General features: G+C 42.1%; 1 protein-coding gene across 2 annotated transcripts in view; it reads left to right on the forward strand.

Moving 5' to 3' along the window:
• Positions 1-10,003, forward strand: part of LOC144754550 (rho guanine nucleotide exchange factor 16-like) — a 292,302-nt gene extending 282,299 nt beyond the window's left edge. For both annotated transcript variants that reach the window (XM_078642482.1, XM_078642481.1), the window contains exon 15: positions 7,185-10,003. In XM_078642482.1, coding sequence (XP_078498608.1) covers positions 7,185-7,324 — 140 coding nt within the window. In that variant the 3' untranslated portion in view covers positions 7,325-10,003. The remainder of the gene's footprint in view (positions 1-7,184) is intronic.
• Positions 10,004-23,841: the final 13,838 nt, after the last annotated feature.

Here is a 23,841-nt window from a genome sequence, read left to right on the forward strand (position 1 = left end):
TGCCAATAAAAAGCGGGAGCAAAAGAGAAATTAAGAGGTAAAGGACAGCATGTAAGGAGGAGAAAAGTGAGGAAGGGGGCAGTACCTGTGAGTAAAAAGCGGCCCCGTGTCAAATGGCGCTGTGGAAAAGGAGCGGGAAACGTTAAGCATGTGTGGGAAACGGGGTATAAGGCACGGGCGATCACGATGGTGTAAAGCACAAAGCAAAGGACTGCACGTCATCTTACCGCCAAGCGTGGTTGGAGTAGGGGTAATGATGGTATCGATGGAAGCTGTTTCCTCGGTGAGGAAAATGAAATAAATATAATAATACACGGGCACGTCTCAGGACGGGTCCGTCCTAGTAAGCGTGCTGTGAAGGGAAGGTAAAATTAAGACGCAGATTGAGTAAAGAGAACTAAGGGCGTAAGGTTCTTGAGCGAGGGCTGAAGGAGGGTCTCTTACCTGAAGTGCAGCGCTGGCACGGATAAGTGCAGTAGACAATCTCATCATCCGGGTAGTGGATGAAGTGCAGTAGGCGGAACCTGGAGTTAACAAGAGACGGCCTGGCGCCGTCAAAGTGAAAGTACGGCTGGCCGTCGGCAGTGACTAAATTACGGAGGAGAAATGCCTGAGAGTGCGAAATGATCCCTTTGAAGTGAAGCTGCTGGCGGCAGATGGCTGTCTTTCCTGTGCACGCGCTTTTCTATGTCAATGTGCTTGCGCATTGAGCTCCTTTTCACGGGCACTGCATGGAATCGCCATGGAATCGCCCGATCTCGGTAAGCTTTGTTTAAGCGCCTATATATGGAGCTCCCGCTCAATGCGCATGCGTATTGAGATAGGTCGCTCGACCTAAAAAGCACTATAACCCAGTCAGTTCTTCTTTAAGTATTGACAAAGCTAATAGGTCTCACCTCTGCGAGATCTTTTGGCTTTGTCAATGTTTTTTGCCATCTTGTACAGTAGTGCAGCTTCTATGCAGCACAATTTAATGTTTAAAAAAAAACATAGGACGACGTGGCCAGCATTGACTGCGGCATATCGCTTTTTTTTTAATTTTCGATTTTTTGTTTATTTCCATCCAGCACAGCAGCACATGGCTAAGAAAACATCGACAAATCCAATAGATTTTGCATAGACGAGACCTCATGCCTTTGCCAGTGCTGGTTATTCAAGAGATTTCTAGCTCCTTTTCATTCTCTTCCCCCTTCCTATTTTAACTAATAGACTAGAATCCATCAATATCAAGGAGGCTTGACCTTTGTGTCCAGCTGCAATTTTAGGCCCTCATATTTCCACGCTGTTATAATCTCTATCAACTTGAAAAATGACACTCAATTGCCTGTAAGAAAGTGGTATTTATACTACCACTCAGCTGCATTTGTGTGTGGGGGGGTGCTAATTGTCCAAACATGTCGGATCCACAGAGAAATCAGCATTTGGAAACTGACATTTTCTTCAATTAATTGCAAAGTGTCTTTGGTTAAGTGGCGAGATGAACATCTGTCCGCGTGCTACGCCCTGTGTGGGTTCTGCATTGAAATGAAAAACTCATTCCTTGAAGCTTTTGGTTGAACACTAGCCCAAACTCTCTTCTCTGGAAGTAATCTGGCAGGGGCGGCTGCAGAGCCACATCGGTTAGTAATATCCACAAAAATCCCATGCTTGAAATCTCAAGTATTTTCGCTGGAAGGTCCTCTGAGGGGACTAGATCAAACTTCCCTTCCAGGAATGAGAATCTACTAAATTTCTCTGGGACAATTAACTCCGCAGAAAGAAAACCACACTGTAACCTCAAACCTAGATCGGCTGCCTTGCTGCCAAAGCACGTCCACCCAGTATATTTACTACTTGCAAGCATGTGTGCCTCTTATAACTTTTTCTCTCTGACTGCACCAAGTGCTGTTGCTATTGTGTAAATCCTCTGCTTAGGGTATTGGGGGCAGAACTTTCCTCATATAGTTACTCATTTACTCACAAAGGTACAAGGTTCTGTGTGAGTGCATTTAAAACTTATACAGTTTAAAGCATGTTCTTGTTGCAGTCACAACAATTTTGGTACAGTAGATTTTGCACCCTCGGTATGTCGATCTGCAGTGGTGCTTGGCTTAGTAGGAGCTGCACACCCCACCATCATTTTCTCCTCGTCCTACCAGCATTCTCTCCTTACCCCACTTAATCACAGTCCTTACTACATGAGATGCGGACTCACCCAGGAGGCAGTGGTCCGTACCCCAATCCTAAAATGAATTAATCCTCCTCCTGCCCTTTATCTCTCTCTGTGGTTGGCTCTTCACCTTGCGACCTCTATAAAAGGCATCTTTATTCACCCTCATCCTAAAGTGTATCTAGCGCCTTGTGCTGTTGGATCCCAGGGAGCCAGGTGAAGACTAGGACTGTGAAGAGGAGGAGTTGTGCTCAGAGGAATGATTAAGGTTAAGTAATAGAGGCAGTAAGAGGTTTACTGCTTGTGCATTTCTACAGACGTTTGGGGGTTTGTTCATGACTCATTGCTACAGTATTCAACCATTCACAGGTTCCCACTGTAAAAAGAAAAGAAAATCTCACTGGCGGCATGAAGTTCCACATGTAGTCTTTCTCATGTGTTAGGGATTTAACCAGGCTGAATCGTTACATTACTACCCCTAGCATAACTCCTGTCATCATGATACTTCCAGAAACCCTTATTTGTATTAACAGTGTAGTTCTAGTTGCTACTCATGTCTGGTGCGCTTGTTCTATCTCTGACCGAGCTCCATAGTGTCTTCTGACGATACACCCCCTTCCCTGTAGTGCTGGAGCTGCAAGGCTGCGTGATATGGCTGGACTGACCTCACTGTGCCCAGCACAATTTGAGGCCTCCCCTTAAGGTTGTGTAGCCTGGGTCATAGATGGGCGGTCCCAATTGCCGCTTCCACTCCACGCCCCATACGGGTTTTCTGCAAGAGTTGCTTTCCCATAGTTCTCCACAGTCTGCCCTACCCGAGACCCACCTGGAGGCTCATTGCAGAAACAGCCCCCCCGGCGCAAATAGTGCATAGTGCGGTTTGCCCTGAACGAGCTGCATTTCTCTACTATAGAAGGAGGTGACCAGGCCCTTCTTTGCAATACTGATTGTGTTTATTTATTGCATGCAGCATGTTTTCAAAAGTGGGTACATCATCGTTAGTATGACAATGTATCCTCATGTCCTTGAGGGGATTTCTTTTGCCGGGTTACAAATTTCTATCACTGAAACATTCACATGAGCAAATAGCTATTGCAGCATGCACTGAATGTCTCACACTTCTTGTTGGCTGCACACCACTGTTCATGCACTATCTGGAAATGTAGGCATGTGTAAAATCCTCACATGGATTTGTTGGTTATTGATGGGCAAGCCACAGTGTTGCTTATGCAGCTCAGTGCACGCACTGGAGCAAGCTGCACCATTTACCTACTAACGCCAGGGTCATTCTTGCATCCAGCCAATCACGGCACTCAGCACTAGCTTTTGGATTTTCGAAATTTTTGCATGCATTGTACCTTCTCTCTCCGGGTTACAAGGAAATACATGTAGTGTCAGATTTTACCTTCTTGGCTTGGCTGCACTACACCCAGGAAATCATAACTACCACTAAGGACATATCTGAATCATCCTGCCAGTCTATTCTAGAAATGCACTGAGACCCCAATAAACACACTCCAGTGCCGTAGATGACCATGATAAACAGACCACCCTTTGTTCTCCTAATTCAACAAGGTAGAGATCCCTCAGTGGTAAAACTACACGTTGTGAATCCTTCTTATTGAGGTCTGTTTTGAGGAAAAATATACTGACTGTTCAAGTGCCTTTGCCACACTTATAACTGGTGTTGATGAGGAATCTGTCTCTATGACTGAAAATCCAGGCTCCACATTCGTGCCCTGAATTTGATCCCCCTCCATTTTAATGAGCTTCCCATTGGCTTGCTTTGTGCGATCAACACTAACCGGAGCACCGCATCACTGTTCTGGTGCAAGCTACACTGAAGGCCCCACTCTAAATATTTCATAGTACCGCCCACCTCACTGGAAACTAAGAATCTGGCTTCTGATTTTGTCAGTGACTTGTTCATCTAAAAAGACATTATAAGATTTCATTTGACTCCATCTTGAAAGTGCAGTAGGACTGGACCTCTAATGTAGTTACTCTGGCAAGTTTGGAAAGTTTGCATAATCAGTTATTCAGATTCCAGAAAGTCGTGAGATCGCACATTCAGATTTCATTTCTTCGTTATGCACCTGCTGTGCACACTGCTCTTTTGGGACTGAAAACCGTGTGATGGGGCCAGCACCACTCATCTTCTTTATTCTATAATTTTTTTTTTGGGTTCACCAGTTCGCTATCTTCCATCGATCCCTCCTTGTATGTTCTCCCCTCTCCTCTGACTGCCTTCGAAGCTCTTAGAGCTGTCTTTGAAATGGCCAATCTCATATCCATCAGTTTGTACATATTCATTCCTCATCAGTAGTTCACAATACCACGTTTACTTGCCTTAGGATGTTTTTTCCAGCCAGTGTGAGCAGATGATTTGCTCTGTTATGATTCTCTAGTGCGCAGATTTCTGAACATCTTGTTTCCTGGCATCTAGTCAAGCTTTTGTGCCTCTCTTCAATTCATTCCCACTCTGAGCCTTCTAGACCTGCAAGTTTGTCTACACTCTTTCTCACCTTTTGCTCAGTCCATTGGATAAATCCACCTTCAGGAAACAGTAACGAGGGTTTTCAAAACCTGATCTTTGTGTTTTTGGGGAAACTTTCAGAGCTCAAGCTGTTAGTTGCATGAGAGTCTGTTTGAGACCCAAAGCTCCACGATAACGAGAAATACTTCTTTCACAACTCAACTCGTTTGTACCAGAAGATGGTATTTGTGGTCTAGTAAAATTTGAACTTGGTGTCAGCTTGGACACAGTATGTTGATAAGTAAAATGTTTATCATCTGCGAAGTGGATATTCCACATCTAAGTAGTTCCAGGAAAGCATCCTTACTGTCTGTGAAAGTTAAAGCAGTGGGATCGACGGCTGTCATATGAAATCCCACAAAGGCTGGGGAGCCCTGAATGGAGGCGAATGAATGAACAAACATGTCATTCACTCTTGTCGGATGGAAATTGTCGAAGTTCATTCTCTGTTGTTTGCATTCACTGACTGAATTTCAGTATGTCTTTGTAACAGTCATAAGAATGGCCATGCACTGGAATTCCCAATGATGCTTTTTGCATAAACCTGTTTTATGTATATTTGTCTTTCATGGGAAAAATAATAAAAAATGTTTTTTTTAAAGTTAGAAGAGTGGGGTGGTAATAAAATGTGATGGTAATCTTGTGAATCTGCTGCTGACGAGGCAAGGAGAGACCAGATATTGTGTGATCTTGGGGCCAAGGAGACAGTAGGTACTATTTTGCCAGACAGCGCAGAAGTATTAGAAATCACCTCTACTGACAAATTCAGGTGAAATTGTGTAAGTATTGCTTCTGTTTAGAGCAAGAGCATCAAGAGCCCTAGCCTTTCATTTGTCGCCGAGTTCTCTTTAAGGATGAAAATAGTAAATGAATGTTTGAGGTAGGACGTATTCAGCTACAAAATTCTAACCTTTTTCTACAGTATCCAGTAATTATGTTGGTTCGTATGTTCCCACTATTGGGAGCACACTGCTTTAATGCACAGCCTTCCACCGGCATATCGGACCTATGCATCATGCCTCTTAACCAACACTTCATTATGCCTCACTTTATTGAGCCTCGCACTAGATATAACACAACTTCCTCCTGTCTTCAGTTGTGAGTAAAAGAGGCTGGGTATTGTTCCAGAGACAAGTGGAGCTAGTGGAAGCAAAAATGGGCTTGCAGAAGATTTCTTGGGTAATTGCATCACTTAGGGACATAGAGCAGTACATAGAGCAATGACTGAGAGGCCAAGGTGTTGGAAAGGACACTTTATGAAGCGAATATATCTTTAAGAATGGAAATAGACTTTCTGAAGGAAATATTAGTAGCATTCATAATCTAACAGACTGCTAGAACAGGGAAAGGATCCCGGAAGATGATGTATAATTGAAAAGTCACACTATAAAAAAAAACAGTAGCTATCTGAGAGTTTACATGGTACCCATTGGCATGGTTTGGCAAGAAGGAAAATGTAGAACATCTAGGCATAATGCACGGGCAATGGAATGGTAATTCTGTGCTACAGTATTTTCCGCATTATTATAGATTTCAGCCTTTGCCTCCTAATTCATCATTCTGTCGCATCATTTGCATAACTAAAAAAAATCCTACTTCAAACTGATCCAAAGTTACTAAAAATGCTGAGATAGGTGTTATCCTGCAGATTAAGGCACTTCACAAAGGTTGACAGGTCAACTTTCAGCTTATTGCTGTACTTGAGTGGGGAAACATCCTTTAAAACGCAACTTTTACCACGCAGTGCCTTTACGACGCAACTATTACAACGCATGTCATTACAACGCATAGCGCTGGGGGGCGCTCTAGGATAGGGAATAGATTTTATTTACTATCCAACACCTTCCCTACTATCCACGGGGACTGGAGTTGGAATAGTAAATTAAACTATTCACTATCCAGCACCCCTAAGCACTATGCGTTGTAAAGGCATGCGTGGTAAAAGCATGCGTTGTAATGTCATACATCCCTAGAGTGTGAACTTAGTAGTAATAAGGTGAAACCTTTGCTCTCGCTGTCTTAACTAATGTCAAACTAATGAAATCATGTTATCACAAAATGTGCTGTTTCAACCTATATTATTTCCCTTTTCTTGCAGCTTAATTTTGTCAGACCTGTTACATAATTTGATCCTCCCTGTGACATAATTCCAGTCGCTTGATCATAATGCCTTAGGTCAAAGTAGGAATGAGATCTGTTTTCTTGGTCATGAGCACAGTTACAGACCAGGTTCAATGCAAGCACCAAGAGGCAAAGTAATTGTCAAATACTAGTCTATGCAAATGCCCAGTAATAAAACATAACTGAATAAGTCCCCTTAAGATATATGGGAATTTGATGTGGAGGGGGGTGCCAAAGGAACTGCTCTTTTTGAAACGATCAATTCTTCAGTGCTTCATCGTTGATCTCAGCTGATAGTCCAAAGAACGTCTCCCAAGAAGTTGTATTTAAGTTTAGTCTTCTGAAGTTTAATATATATATATTTTTTTTTTATTGTAGGCTGGTACCAAGGTGAAAGGATACGAGACAGTGAGATGGGTTGGTTCCCTCAAGCATGTGCGAAAGAGATCACCAACCGCAATGTCGTTCAGCGCAATGTCCAGCGCATGGAAAGGCTGCGAATAGAAACCGATGTATAGATATGTACGTGGATTGTCCATTAGAACTGAAATGGAAAGGAGAAGAAAGTCAGATCTTTTGGCGATGGCCTGGCTCAGTGCTGTAGTTATACTGCTGTACTCTGCAGAGCCTGGTTTTATGTACTGCCATACGCCACGCTACTGACTGAGTAGAGGGTTACCCATCCATTATTTCCCTTGGACTTCTGAGACTGTACAAACGAGATTTGAGGTCAAGGAAAAAGGCTCCAGTTTTTGTCTTGGATTGTCTTGGAAATATGAAAGATGACGGATATCATATCAAAGTGCCATATTGGAAATTCAGGAGTGTTTGCCAGTAATGTGGACTATGCTTGTGGTCATTTAGAACATTGACATTTAGGAATTGTTGTAAACATCAAGATCACTCGTCTGCCTCCTTTTGAGATCATTGTCACACTCCACACGATGCTGACGGTCCTTCACCAAGAAAGCAACAGCTGTGATAAAGGTGGCCTAACCATAGTGGCCTGCAGCATGCACTTTGCGAGCACCAAGTGAATTTCAGCAGACAAACGGGACATTCCTCATGATTGCACAAAAGATAGATTTATGGGAGATATTTTATTTGTGTTTCCACAAAAGTCATTGCTGACGTTTTCTAGTGAAAGTGTTGCATGTGTCAATGTATGTCTTGCTTACCCTACAACAGCGCTCTAATGAAAATCCTCAGTTTGTTTCCCTAAAGAATGTTTGGCAATCGTCTGAGGAAATCTAAAGCAACGTTAATTTATTCAGAGGACTTAGAATTGGCCATGGATATTACCAAATTGTAGGTGCTTTGGAGCACACCTTTGATTTAGTAAAGGTGAGCAGTTATGGTTAGGTGGTTGCATGCAGTAAGGATCACTGCTTTGGAAGTATTGCTTGGTTCAGTGGACGGTTATGCTGCTGCTTGACACCTGCCACTACCATCAGTGGCAAAAGCCTCTGCCCATCAGGGTAAGAGACATTCTGCTACATGTTGGCTCCTGGATGTGATGTGTGATCCAACCATCTGCAAAAATATATTATTTGCTGTCTCCGATGACTACACACAAGAATGAAACCTAAAAGTTAGATATCATTAAGGTAGTTTTAGTACATATTTGCAAACAGTTGGCTCAATATCATCGACTTTCTTTGTTGCTTGATGAAGAGGCTGAGATTCCAATTGGAAAGGACAAAAGCTGCTTACAACATCAGAGTTTTATATTTTTATAAAACAAATAACAATTATCCACTGTTATTCTTTTAAGATGTAACTATAATTTTACTTATTTAATACATTTTAGTAGGTGCTTTCTTATTGGAGGCATTATTAACTAACTAAACTTACATTGCCTTGTATCAGTTTAGTAAATGGTTGCACCTTTACCATATCGTCTGAATTGATAATATAAATATAGTCTTGAAAACCGAGCCACCACTTTGGTACAATCCAAGGATTCAGTAGCACTGTGAAGTGAGCATGCACTATATGGTGATCTTTACTAAAGTATTTTAACTGCGTTAACATTGCCAAAGTGTTGCTTTTCTGTGAACTTACTTTCATCAAGTAAATGAGTGGAGGCACACTTCGCAGAGTACGTTTGCTGGTTAAGATTCCTTTAACTCTTCTCGGCCATCCCATATTTTAATTTCTATGGTGACATTTTATTTTACAGTGAATTACTGATAATATTTTGAATAATATCTTGGTGGTCAGAATATAAAATGTCCCTTCGACTATAAAATACTAGCTATCGCTACTTGTATGTTCATGATTATGAATTCAAACTCCACTGTGGTCATTACACCAAACCGGATGATTTTGAGACGCAACATGAGAGAACAGTAGGTTGTTCTGTGTTTTTTGTTTTTTTCTGTCTTTTTTGTATCAAGTCTTGTTGTCTCTTTCATGTAGTTTGTTGGAGTTCCATTATGAGTCTGTGCATTTCTAGCACTTAGTTCCTGTTCTATTTCGAACAGTCCTCCCTGTGCTAAAGGATAAGTGAGGACAGCTTTTCATTCACAGTGCCATATCCATGCTGTACAGTTTTACTGACTATGACAATATATTTGTGCTCCAGATCAGTAAAAAAAAGGATGACCAAGCAGCCCATTTGATCAGTGCGAAAGGGTATAAGACGTATTTTTATAAATTATTAATTCAGGAAGTCGTGGCTTAAAGAAATGATCGCGCTCAAAGATGACCTGATGTGTTTCCCAGTCCTTTCCAATGGCTAAACAGCCTAACATACTCCATATTTCAGATGTTAATTAAATATAGTTGCATAGATGGGTCCATCCTGTCGGCACATGAGAAGCATGCTCCCGCTCATTGTAAATTGTACAGTTTTTTTGTAATGTTTAGTGAATTGTAAGATACATGTGTACGGTGATGGTTATTCTAATGGTGGCCTTAATTTTGTCAATGTCGTGCTACTTCTAAAGGAAAAACAGCCAGGATGTACAAAATGTAGATCTGGGTGATACTAGCTCAGTATCTTTTAGAATTTTATAAAATAATTTTACTAAAATTTGCATACAAGTTTACATTCTGTAATTGTTCGAATTGTTTTAGTTAACTAAATCATCTGTCAACAAATGTTTTAGGGAAATTTAGATGGAGCATACACTCGTCTATCTGAGCTTTGATTGTAATACAGGAATGTACATAAAAATGTACGCAGAAAGAAATTTTGTCCAGAGAGTGAAATATATCATAACGTAGTTGTAGCAGTTGTGTGCAAGCATGTACATTTTGCAAAAATGTAATACTTCAGCGGTATGTCAACTCATATACTCATTTGAAAACAAAGTAATGCTTCACATCACATCAAGTATAATATAAAAAGAAATCAGTGATCTTCATACTTAGAGCATTCGCCACCACCTGAATCTTCTCTTGGACAAACCAGCTGAACAAATTGGTACAGTTATTTCCTGCCTTTGAAGTTGAGCTTTCGAGTCTTTCAAAGACTCACGGTTTTGGATCCTACAGAAAGCACATTGCAGAAAACCTAAGTGATTTAGCCATGAATGAACCTCTAATGAACTCTGAAGTTCTCTGGTCTTTTTTTTCAAAGCCTGCAACACATCCTTTAAACTTAATCTCCCGCCACCTTCACACCAATCTCAGATACTTAAAATGGCACTGGAATGAATGAAATCCAAGCTGTCTGCACACCTGTAGTGTAACCGTCATATGAAGATACCAAATCCCAGGTGTACAGGTGTAGGGGACCGAGAAGAGCTCTTAAAGTCTCAGGGGATAGATATTGAGACAATACAGTCTGCAATAAGGTTTATGTAAAGAACTCTGTCCTCTGGCTCATCCAACGAACCCTCCAGAACATAAGTTGAAGTCACTGGAATTGGTCACAGAACAAACCTGACATTGCATTTCTTCAGAGTTGACCACTGTTCCATTGCAATCATTATTGAGGGTGACCACTACTTGGTCTATGTTTATACAATTAGATGGTCCTGGCCTTAAACCCAAAGCACAGGATGTGAGTGGGCTCAAAAGTCTAGTATTTTCTAAGGAGTGTGTGCTTTTGCCTATCTTCCAGGCCAGAGTGTCTGTGTAAATGTTGATCTTGCCCAAATCACACTATGACCTGTTTATATTTATTTATTGTTTCAGTCAAAACACAAATTGTCCTTCATTGCATAGGGTGGTGGGAGCTGGACAGTGAACGTGGCATATAGTCAAAGAGAAGGAAGGGCAATCTACAGTTGCAGTGCATGCAGTACTTGCAGGAAAGGGGAGATAGGTATTTCTGCATACCACTTACCTTGTGGAGCACCCTACTGTTGTATGGCCCTCAAACATCCAGGGAACGACCTGCAACCTGACAAACAACCTCACTTTTGCAGTGTGCATCTTTTTTGAATTCACATGCTGTGCATTATTCTGCCATCTGTTGGTTGGGTCTGGAATTCTCCCCCACAAATTTGTCCTTCTACTCTGTTTTTTGTTGTTGGTGGGCGTTGATGTGCCTCCATTTGATGCCCTTTGTGACATCATTGTGCTTTCTCCAGAAAGTTCTACCTTGGGTTGCCAGCTTCAGTTTATTTTTTTCTGCTGTTGGGTCTGAATGCATGCAGAAGGCTCTACAACAATCAGAAGGAAAAAATTGCAGAAAATCAAGAAAAATTAGCCAAAAATCCACCGAAGTGAAGAAGACATCAGAAGGAGATATTGGAGAAGTCCTGGGAGCAGAACAAGGTATCTTCTCAATGCCTGTTCTATAGATTGCACATGCAGTGGTCTCCCTGTACATGGTGATGTAGAAGACACAATTTAAGTTGTACAAAAACTGACACCATAACTTGGCTAAGAAGGACCAGTACAGGTCTGCAACCTCAGCCTGCCTGTAGATCACCGCAGTGAACATTGCAACACCTGTTCAGTGTTCACCCCAAAGACTCGGAGGGTAAGACAGTGATGGAGAACAGCCCAACACATCATGCAGGGCCAACATCCCGCTCCATCTCTACGAGACATGGGCTTTTCTAGCGATGAAGAGGAGAACATCGCCGAAGGTCCATAAGGGAATCTGGAGGCCAACATCCAGATCATGGATGCCAGTCAAGGGGCCAAGAAGGCTTCTCGAACAGAGGTAAGAGACACATCGTCCTTGAAGATTTTCCTCGCGTCACGAAAATCTGACTCTAAATCCTCAAAGACAGCATCGGCGTCTAAGCAGTCGACGACCATAAGCATGACCAGAGAGAGAAGTTCCCTTGGATCCTTCGAAAATGATACTGCAATGGTAAAGACCCCTGAAAAATCCAAGACATTGAAGGACAATGAGGAAAAGACGTATCGATGGCAAAACAGAAGTGGTCGAAAACAGAAAGACACGGTTCGCCAAACACGTTGTCTTCGAAGGACTCTTCATTGTCGAAGAGAAAGCATGATAATCTCAGCGTCAAACAAGAGACAGTTGCCATTGAGACCATGAAGGAACTGCTCAAAGCCTAAAGGGCCAGTCTTTCAAAAGAAGAAAGACTTTGACGAACATCTCAAACAGTTTTGTATCCCAAATAATTTTTCAGCATCAAACAATCAAGGGGATGAATGTCTTGAGGAAATAGATACACCTTTCACTGCTGAACCTCAAGAAGAGCAAGAATAATACATCTACTTTAAAGAGGAGGAAGAACAAATCTACCAGGGTTTTGAGGCTTCAGAATACCAGGAAACACAATGGCAAGATCTGTAAACCTGATACTAGTACTATAACTAGGTTATAAAGAAGGCAGCGGTAGATATGGGGTGCAAGAATACAGAGTGCAGCAATAAGAGTACAGACACACAAAGAGTCAAAAATAGTACATCAAGAACTTTGTCATTCGACATCAGTAGGAAGCACATTTCCTCTAGGAGTGGAGAAAAATCACTAAAGATAAGTGGATTTTAAACCTAATACAATTCGGATATCACATAGAATTACACATGAAACCTCGATGCAAAGGACCAAAGAAAAGGTACATTCAAAGAAGGAAACTTCCCTTCTACTCAAGAAGGTAGAGGGAATGCAGACAAAGGATGCTATAGAATTTGTACCAAGGCTAGAAACAAACATGGGAAACTATTCAACATACTTCCTAATAACAAAGGTAGGTGGGTCACTCAGGCCTATTCTAGATTTTAAGTTATTAAACACATTTATAAAAATGAAAAAATTCAAAATGACTACCCTGCAAGAGTTAATACCTCAACTACAAGCAGGGTATTACATGGCATGGCATGGTATTACAATATATTTAAAGGATGATTCACACATGAACACAAGCCACTAGAAATTCCTCAGGTTTGTGGTGGACCAAAAACACTACCAATATAAAGTGCTCGTGTTTGTAATAAAATCAGCACAAAGAGAATTAACAAAGTGTTTGGCAACAGTAACAACGCAACTGTGTTGGCAGGGCGTACATGTTTATCCTTACTTAGATGATTAGTTGGTAAGGGCAAACTCAGACGGAAGATGCAAGGTGCACATGCAGCAATTAATAAGAATGCTATACCTGCTCAGGTTCTCAGTACACATGGACAAGTCATCACCCGAACCAGAACTAGAGAAAATTTTCTTAGGACCCAGAATAAATTCAATCCAAGGGAATGTATTCCCCAGCGAGAAGAGAACAGTAGCACTTTTCAAAGAGATACAGCTGTTACAGAAGGGGCTAACTCTGACATGGAGGACGATGGGGAAGCTACTAGGAATGATGGCTTCTTGCAGCTCACTGATATCAAATACAATACTTCACATGAGACCATTTCAGGAATGTCTACAAAACAAATGGTCACAGGCAACGGAGAGTTGGGAAGAACTAGTGGTTGTCACGCAAAGGATAGAAGAGATAGGGGGATGGAACAGGTGACATATAACACAAGGAAGAACCTTTACACAACCAACTCCAACTGTGACCATAACAACAGACGCCTCACAGATGGGATTGCAAGCACAAATAAACAATCTCAAAGTAAGGGGAGTCTAGAAGGACCAGGATGCAGTACAACACATCAACATCCTGGAACTAAAAACAGCATTCCTAGCTTTAAAAGTCTTTTAATAAGAGGTCTGGGAAAAATCAATATTTATCCAAAAGGACAACACAACCACCATGTTTTACATGAATGGGGTGGGACACAGTCTCTATCACTGTCAAGATTAGTGCAAAAAAGTGGAACTGGGCTATTCAATGGAAGATGGAGATCTTAGCTGTCCATCTACCAGTTAAGGACAATATCAAGGCAGACAGACTGAGCAGACAAGCCTCATGGTCTCGCGAATGGGAACTGAACCAAACCGTACTTACAAAAATTTCCCAAAATTGGGAAACACCAGAAATAGACTCTGCCTCTAGACAACATTGCAACCAGTCCATGGGAAATGTACTATTGACCAATTGGTTAGGGAAATTTGTGTACGCTAAGATTACTCCCCTGATACCACTACTTCACAGCATGTTCAGAAAATGCAAGATCAGCAGCATGACTCTGATTCTCATTGCACCACAGTTGGCAAGAAAAATATGGTTCTCAGAAGTCATAGCACTATCACAGGGAAATATTTTCACATTACTTGTCAGGCCAGACCTGTTGTCAATGCAGGAAGGAAGGGTGCTTCACCCAGAACCAGAGTCTTTAAGCCTGGCAGCATGGCTCCTGAAGACTTAAAGTTTGGACACCTACAGTTACTGTAAAGGACAATGGCAGTCTTAAGAGAGGCAAGAAGACTAACACCTAGAAAGTATTATTTAGCTATATCGAAAAGATGCTAAACTGATGTCTTAAAGAAGGATTATTATAAAAGGTTACCAGAGATAAAACAGTGTTAAAGTTCTTAACACACCTAGATTGTAAGATGCCTATGCATCTTTAAAGGTTCATTTAGCAGCAATAGTGACATACACAAGAGGTCAGATTGAAAGAAGTTTCTTCACGTCACCATTCATCAAGAGGTTCTTAGAAGGAGCAAAAATAATTGTTCCTCCAAAGAAGGTGCTTGCACCCACACAATTGATGAAGGCACTTTGCGAACTGTTACACAAGGCTACATTATAAATGTCCACACTAAGGACTGCTTTTTTTATTGGCCATAACATCACTATGCAGAATTAGCGAGTTACAAGCACTCACTTTACATGAATCTTATTTTCCAAGTTTACAAAGACAGAATTGTCATGAGAATCAACCCACAATTCATGCCAAACGCTATCTCACAGTTCCACCTTACCCTAAGTATTCAGATGCCAAGTTTCTTTTTAAGAGCGAAGAGACACAGAGAGAGGACATTACACAGTCTAGATTCAAGCTGTGCAGTAATGTATTACATCGAAAGTACGAAGACTGACATGAAAACAAAACCGCTCTTTATATCATAAAGGCCTGTTCTCTAGGAAGGCCTGTTACCAAGAACACAATTGCATGATGGAAAGCACAGACTAATCAGTTGTGCCACAAGAATGCTGGACAAACATTACATAACACTCTTGATGCAGTATTACAATAAGTGCCCACAGGGGCCCAGAGTGTGTTTGTGCCTGCTTTGTGCGCCCCGGGGCACTTTGGTATTATAGAAGGGGGCTCAGATGCTTGTGCATCCCCTTCAGTAACACCAATAGCACTGCTGCACCTAAAGTGCTTATGCCACCTTCAAAGGGTGTTTCCTCATTTGCATAGGTGCGTGCCCTATGCAAATGAGGGAATTCCTTTGCTCTGTGCCCGCGCCATATTACAGACGTGGGCGCAGAGGCAAAGAAGTCCTCAGAAGGCGCACTGTCAGTGAGCCATTTAATAGGTGGCGCACTATCAGTGTGCATCCTGAGAGAAGCCCTCTGCAGAGGGTACAGGGGGTCCCATAGACCCCCTCAAACATCCCCTTGCAGACGAATGCAATCACTGCCTGCACCCGCCTGCATGGGGGTCTCTATTCCCCTGTAAAAGTGCAGGTGGGTGCCGCCTGCACTATGAAAACACAGAGCAGCTGCTCAGTGTTTTCACATGAATGCGCTTCCCCCAGGCCAGCGAGTGTTTGGGTCTGCCCTAGGGGCCGCAGATAATTCCTTATAGGGTGCATTGTCATTGTATACGCCCTGGCACCGTTAAAAAGGTATGCCGGGCGCAAACAATGACAGTGCATGATACAGCTCCAGGTGTGTATTGAACAAGAAAGAATGGAGCAACCATTGCTTTCTTAGCAAATGTTCCACTACAGGATATTTCTATGGCAGCAACATGGTCATTGGTACATATGTTCACAAGACACTATTGTGTAGATATTCAAATGAACAAGGAAGCACAAGTAGGACAAAAGGTCTTACAACGTATGTTTTCAAATCCATGCTCATCTTCGACCCAACTACCACTGTAGTAAACCACTACAAAATCTATTCACAGCAAATGAATGAAGAAAAGATTTGTGCTGCAAAACGTATAGATTCTTACTGGTCAGTGTAGTTTTGCAGCTTGAAGAATTTTCTGAATTCATAAGCAAACTCAATTTCCTCTGCCAAGAAGATGAAAGGAAAAAGCAGCAACAAAAAAAGGAACCTGAGGATGGCGACCAAAGGTGGGAGCTTCCGGAGAAAGCACAATGACATTACATGGAGCACTAAATCTTGGTACGTCGACACCCACCAACAGCAAAAATCAAAAAGAGCAGAAGGCCTAAAGTTTTTGAGGAGAAATCCGGACACAACCACTAGATGGTGGAGTAATGCAGATCATGTGAATCCAGAAAATTCTTCAAGCTGCAAAATTACACTGACAGGTTGGAAACGATACGTCACCCACAAGCACTCGCAGAAAACATATACTCCAAAGGAGAGATGAAAAATATAATATTCAATGAATCTAACAAAAAGGTCTGTGCCGTTATACTAAAATAAATTGCCACCAACCCTTAGTGATTGTATAACCTTGGCATATGAACGGTAGTAGTCCATGCAAAAAAATAAAAACGTTAACATTGAGTGGTTCCTAGAACCTCAACAGATTCTAGCACCCTGTTGGTGAACAACATGCCATAATCACATGGAGCACATATCTGGGTATCTGTCTCCTGTACTTGAAACATACGGTCTGCCAGAAGATTAAGCCAAGCAAGTTGTCTTGTGGACTGGGCTCCAGGGCCTTTTGAGTCTAGAACCACGCTTAGAGTTGGCTGTATTGGGCACGGACAGATTTCTCTGCTGTCACAGCAAATGGGAATAGCATGGTCACCTTGCAGAAATAGCTTTAGTAGATGTCCGCCTGTCTTGTTTTATGATCATCATCCAGTCTGTGTAACATCAGGTGCCTTATTACACATAGTTCCCAGCGGGCGTGATTGACCGCTTTTTGCACCCCGGGCACTATGTTATTACATAGGGGGCCACTGACAGTTGTGCAACCCCTTCTGTGATACTGATAGTGCTGCGCACAGGTAGCACCTCTACTGTCTTCAGAGGGTGTTCAAATGAGGGAATCACTTTCGCTGTGCTGAATTTTGACTGCGGGTGCAGAGGCAAACATGCCCTTAGGAGGTGGACTGAAAGTGCATCATAAAAAAGTTCTGCACTGTCAGTGCGGCCCCTAATGGCAGCCCTCCAGGTGGGGAAAGGGGTCTCCGTTGAGCCCCTAAGACCTCCTCCTGTAGGTGGGTGCAGTAACTCACTGCACCTGCCTGCAAGGGGTTATCTACTCTATCTAAGTGCAGGTGGGTCTGCTGCATGCCTGCCAGTCCCTGACATGAACTGTATTATTAAGAGTAATCACATATGTGTAAAAGAACAGGAAAGCAGCTTTCAAATGTACACATGGAAGAATATATCTAAACCTTTTCAAGACAGTTGATTTATTTAATTTACCTTAAAAATGTAAGTAAGCAAATGTCCCTCCTAGAGGTGGAGAACAGCTGAGATGCAGATTATTTTATAGCAGTAATTGTCAACTGGCCTCATCTTTGTCCAGCTCTTTACCTCCCTAATTAAAGGTTGAATATCACACTATTTTCTTGGAACAGCCGAGGCTATGGCAGTAGCAACATCTATAACATGGGGAGAGGAGTTGGTCTAATGGCTAAGGCGGTCAACCTCAAATCTGGGGAACTGGGTTCGAGTCTCGGCAATGAAGATGACCATCCTGGGCTAATCACTTAATCTCCCCGTGCTTCACAAAAATGAATGTGTCCTCATGTAATGCAACTAGTGCTATGTAAAGCGCTCTGATACCTGATTCGGGTCAAGTTCGCGCTATATAAAACTCAGTAGAATCTTTTAAATACAAGCATGCAAATAAAAGCTTATGCTTTTAATATAAAAAGTGTAGTACCAAACAAACATGTTCCTTGTTTTCACACTTGCAAAGTGTGTAAATATTGTCTGTTACTTGGTCTTCTTCTGAGACTGATGATAGTGGGGCGAGGGAGTCGCACCTTCAGGAAGAAAAATATCACACTTCCTCTATACTCCTTAGCAAGCCATCAAGAGCACTTCTCCTGTCAGCAGGCGATTCCTATCTTTTTGCGCGCTCCTTAAGGCCCCCACGTGGTGAAAATGACAATGTGTGCGGCCAGCAGTTACCCAGGCGCACAGCTTAGAGGGAACCATGCCCATGAGTAGTGCCATCTTTCTGATCAAGTGCACAGCCACCAGAAAATGAGTGTGCTTCAGTGCCAGGACTTGATGGCCAGTCCTTCAACTTTCTATTTTTTTCCTCATTTATTTCCTTCTCATTTTTGTATTTTCATCATTTTTGAAGCATTCTACAAGTCCTCAGACAGTGCTACCAGGCTGCTTACTTGCTGTTCATTTCATCTGCACTGCACCACATCTCTTAGGCCATAGTTTCTCGACCAGGTAATCATCGTGGAATGGTATTGTCCCTAGTCTTACTGTTTTGCCATTCCAGGATGGCCAATTAATTGATCCTAAACATGGAAGCCATGCAGGGAACTTCAAAACAGCGAAACACCGTGAGGTGGAAGAGGTGTGGCATAGTGGCCAGGGTGCCTGACTCCGGATCACAGGGTGGTTCACGGTTCGATCCCCAGCTCTGGCGTCCGATTAGCCCAGCACCATGTGACTCTGGGCAATAGCTTGCTTAATCTTCCCGACGGCCCCCAGCGCCGGTACACCTCCCCGGAGGTAGCTGTAAGCTTTACAAATGCTGGTATTTCCTTTTTTTCATTGCATATCATAATAAGATGGCCTCCTGCTGCTCTATTTAATTTAATTTGCTATTGTCCTTGCCATGTTTATGCAGCAGCATTTTTTCTTTTTCTTCTTTTAATTTATCTTGCATATGTTGTTGAAATATGTGTAGCTTTATTGTGGTCCTGGAAGTGGTGCTTCAAGCATGCATGGGCACGAAGATGAGTGACACAGTACATTTATGATGCCCAAGCTCATCGGTGAGTGAGGTGGGCTTTTGATTTTAAAACCAGTCCTAGTGGCACTGCCAATAGTTTTTAATTTTAGGTTAGCACATGCAAATACTCTTTGTCCCATTTTTGAATCCGTTTGCCCCAAATTAAATCAAAAAATGGAGGTAGTCTGTATCTCACTAGTTTTCCCAACGTTTACCGGTGCTTATTCAGGCTCCTGACAGTGAGTGCTCTGGTTGCCACAACTGCACTCTACATCATGTTTGGAGATGCCACTGTGTCCAATGGGAAATGAGGGAAGTGCAGCACTGTTTACTGAGTAATGTATCACTCTCATCAGATTTCACAGATATTGCCCAGGCCAGGAAGAGATTGCAAGTGTCAGAGGCTGGCACATTGCCAAGGATTTCATTAGCATGCCGCTTTGTCTTTACATTAATGTAGCTGCCATGTAAAGTGAGTGAAAACCCTCCCAGAACGAGTATGAGTACAACAAGCACTCTTCTAGTGGAAACTTATGTCCAAATAAATGCTGTACTCGGAAAACCTGCAAGTGGGCAGAGCCTCAAACCCTCTCTGTAGTTCTCTTGAAATCACTTTTTTAAGTTTATCACCTAAGGTGTGACAATGCTGCCAAGCCAGACCAAAATAGCTTCCTCAAACTATAACCAGTGGTATCCCATATTCATTTTACGGCATACAGTTGTTAAGGTGCAAGATCTGTGTGCGCATTGTTTTTAGGTCGCAGCCTAACAAACAACGCAGCTGAGTGGTATGTGAAAGGCATTTTGTGGTCTCAAAGCTAACCTTGGAATGCATTCTACTTGTTGCCTACCATTGGCTTTGTTGTTTGTAACTCATGTTTTCTTGCTGTCCACTTGCTGGCCTTGATTGCTTTAGACTGTCCAGCTTGGGTTCGTACCTCACCTTGCGAGACTTGTGTTGTAGCGCAGTTCCTATATTCCCAATAGGCTCTGCGCATTGGAATAATATATCCTATAGATTTGACGTAGGACTTATGTCTACTAGGTCTCTATCGAATATATTAAACTTAATTGCGAGTGCCAGCTAGCTCAGAGGTCACTAGAAACTTTCTCGAATTCACAAGAAGGGATTAGTTTCTGACAACCGCATACACATGACAACTTTGTTTCCCCAAGAATAAACGTATCTTCAGAGTCGTGGAAACAATAGATAGATATTTTACCTAGTCAATCGTGCATGCTTCGTTTCATCAGAGGTGCAGAGAAAGCATTTCCAATAAAAAAGGTTTTATTGAACAGTCTTCTTTCTTCAAGAGAAGTGAAATGCTACAATCATAATGCAGACTGCAAAGTATAATGCATACAGAGAGGATAGTATTATAAAATAATACTGTAAAAGCATTGTATGGTTTCTAAGCCATAAAAATACATACATAAATAACAATGGCTAAAAGTACTCAACTGATGCTTCTAAAATACGCCTACCCCAATGTACCTAACCTGGGTCTAGTACGCAGGAAGAAGTAAGTGTGATGTAGCATAGTTTTAGTTTTTTGCCAAGAATCTATCCAAGATTTCTCTTAGGGTCTAATCAGCTCCATACCTTAGTTTAGAATGAAGGAGGTCTGGTATCTCTGTCTCGGGACTCGATTTCCAAACACCCCGCAAGGGGAGCTTGGAAACACTGGAGCTGTATTCTCGACGAGAGAAAAGACAACTTCTCGGGCAGTGCGTCAGCTGGAGGGTCGGCTTCCTTCGGCACTTGCTGTAGCGAGCTGCGTCAGGCAAGTAGATAGTCGAACTGCTTCGAACCACCGTGTCCTTGCTAGAGCAAGTGAAGGCATATTTATACCTTGAAGGTGCCTAGTTTGACGTAAAGTCAGGCATGATAACGTCAGTAAAGTACCCCAAGGGAATGGTAGTTCTTTGTAAAATCCATGAGTTCTTGGACAAATCAATATTCAAGCAAGGGGATGTCCCTGACTGCTTAAGCCGATTTTCCAAGAAATCATTGTGACTTTTTGGTACGGGTGGAAGTAGCCATGCCTGTATTTGGACTGCATGGGCTATGTCTAAATATGGGTATGATTTCTATGCCTATATTAGGGCAATGTGATTGTACCTATATAAGGGCATGAATCGGGAAAATGTACTTGGTGCCTAAAACCCCACACAACACCCACTCCACTTTATTATGTACGACATTACTAAGTTCTAAACACATAAAACATATCTAAACATGATGGGGCAGATTTATGAAGGCCTTGCGCCGCCGGTGCGTCATTTTTAACATGGGAAAAAGTGACGCACCGGCGGCGCAAGGCCTTCATAAATCTGCCCCGATGTGTTAAAAAACCCACCCCAAAATACATTAAAATGCATTGGTTTTGGTTGTACACGAAAAAGAGCATTGGTGCTCTACGCATATAAAAGCAATGTTTCATTCAAAGCATATAGATGACATTTGAAAAATGCTATCCGAATAAATCACGAAAATACATTTATGAAATGGCTCTTAAATACAGAAGAAAAAGTCGAGACCATTCCATGGCAGAATATATAAAATGTTTAGGTTGTGGACAAGGTCAAATATTGTCACAGAGTTCTTGTTCTCTATGAATAGTTCTACTTTAAGCAGATTTCTCTGTGCCAAAAAAAGTTCAATTTTGGAAAAAAGTCAAATCGTAGCAAAATAGAGTTCTAAAGTTAGAAGTTTTGTTTTGAAAAGTGAAGGTCGAATACAGAGTCCCATAGAACACTGTGTGCTAATTTCAAAAGTCAGTCTCATTGTTTGGAGAAAACATCAAATCTTCTAAGCTGGTAAATAATTTGTCTACCACAGTAGGTGAAAGTTGGACCACTTCGTTAAGTAGACCAATTGCACAAATATGTCAAGCATCGCCGTCCGCGTTAGCCGCATTAGCAATGTTCGAAGGAGATGGAGATGGTACTTGTGTGTCTGTCGATCCACATATCTCACCGTCAGCAGTTTGCGTCTGTGAGTCCTCAATGTATGCTGTCATCAGGATTGGTAGCCGTTGGGGACAACACAATGCATGGGCCGTTACCGAACCAAGCAAAGTATCAACATCCGTTGGCAGGACTGATGGGAGTGTCAGACAGATGTCCAACATGCATTCTTCTTCACATAGCAGGCATCATAGAACAGTTAAGATGCAATCTTGCCAGATTGATCGGAATGATAGAAACCACATGGTATTCAGATCTCTTAAACGAGCCAAGCCCAGAATCTGTATCATGCGCCCATGACACTTCATTGCCAGGAGAGTGTTCTCTAAGGTAATCTGGGTGTCGCTGGTGACTGGACTTGCCATATCGGAGCAGAAGGAACAAGAATAGTATTCCTGCTACGAGTCCCAAAATGAGAGGCAGGCCGCCGAACAGAGAGTGCACGAAGTTTAGAAATATGCCGAGGACTGCATCAAAGGGTGCTATCAGTCCCAAAAAAACTGTCTTAAATACATGTAAAATCCACTGGTATCAGACATGTTTAAGATACGACCTAACATTTCTGCGAAATGTATAGGGCAGTTTGTGGATAAAAGGGCATATATCTCTGCAGAAGACCTTGCAACTTGTAGTTCATACGTCTCTTTGGATGAGGTCAGTGGCACCGTTTTTTGTAAAAGAATGGCTTTCATTCTGCTTAAAGTATCAATTCGTATAGAAGAGATGTTCAGTGAAGGCCATAACGGCGACTCCCCGTCTGTCTTAGTTTTAGGAAACAATACTTGCATACAACAAGTGACCCTGGCCGACACAGTTACGAGATAGGCTATTCCTGGCAACATGCCACAGCAGCTGTGATCATTCAACATAATATAGCTTCCATTAGAAAGCTGCCTAAAAATTGGATCTATCACTGCAGCTGGAGAATCTTGCAGGTGGCAGGATAAGTTGGTCGAAGAACCGTCACAGGCTCCGTGTAAGTTAATACCCTGACATAAAAGTGTACTGCTTAGTGCGCTTTTGCAGTTTGTACCACTAAGAAATACTTCTTTTCCCCCACTCCAACATCTGTGTGTATTTGGTAAATTCCAGGTTGACTTGATGTATTCTTTACCCAACCTTTCATATACGCCAGCTGGTATATGTTTCAAATAATATTGAAAATGGAAAATTGTGACAGGCAGAGTGATTGTCCCGTGTATTAGCCATTCTGTTGCAGGTTTTTCCGAAACAGTTAATGGTAATCTTTCCAGTTTTTCAATGCTCAGCACCGTATAATATGCTCCTCTTTGTGCCAAAGTGATTTGTTTATCTGTAAGGTTAAATACAGAAAACAATGACGTGGTGTTGATTAGACACCATGGCACATATCCAGAACGAAGATTTTGTAACGTCCAGCCTAAACGCATTATAGAACGTAATTGTGACTGTCCATGCTGTAGCATGAGCAAGTCCTGTTCCATTATGTCTATGGCAGAGGATACTATGCTGTCCAAAGAATACATTCTGGATGACAGAGTTGTTAACCCATTGTCAACTACAGAGAGAGATTTCTCTAAATTAATACGATCAATTTCTCGTATTCGTTCTGCAGTCTCTGCTTGTGTCACTTTCCAAGCTTCATTTTAGATGGCAAATATACCAGCGGTATAAAATGTTTAGGACGCCGTTTAGGAGGCCCTTGTAAGAAGTTCCTCAA

The sequence above is a fragment of the Lissotriton helveticus genome, chromosome 5_1 (genome assembly GCF_964261635.1).
Source record: "Lissotriton helveticus chromosome 5_1, aLisHel1.1, whole genome shotgun sequence".
NCBI classification, from domain to species: domain Eukaryota; kingdom Metazoa; phylum Chordata; class Amphibia; order Caudata; family Salamandridae; genus Lissotriton; species Lissotriton helveticus.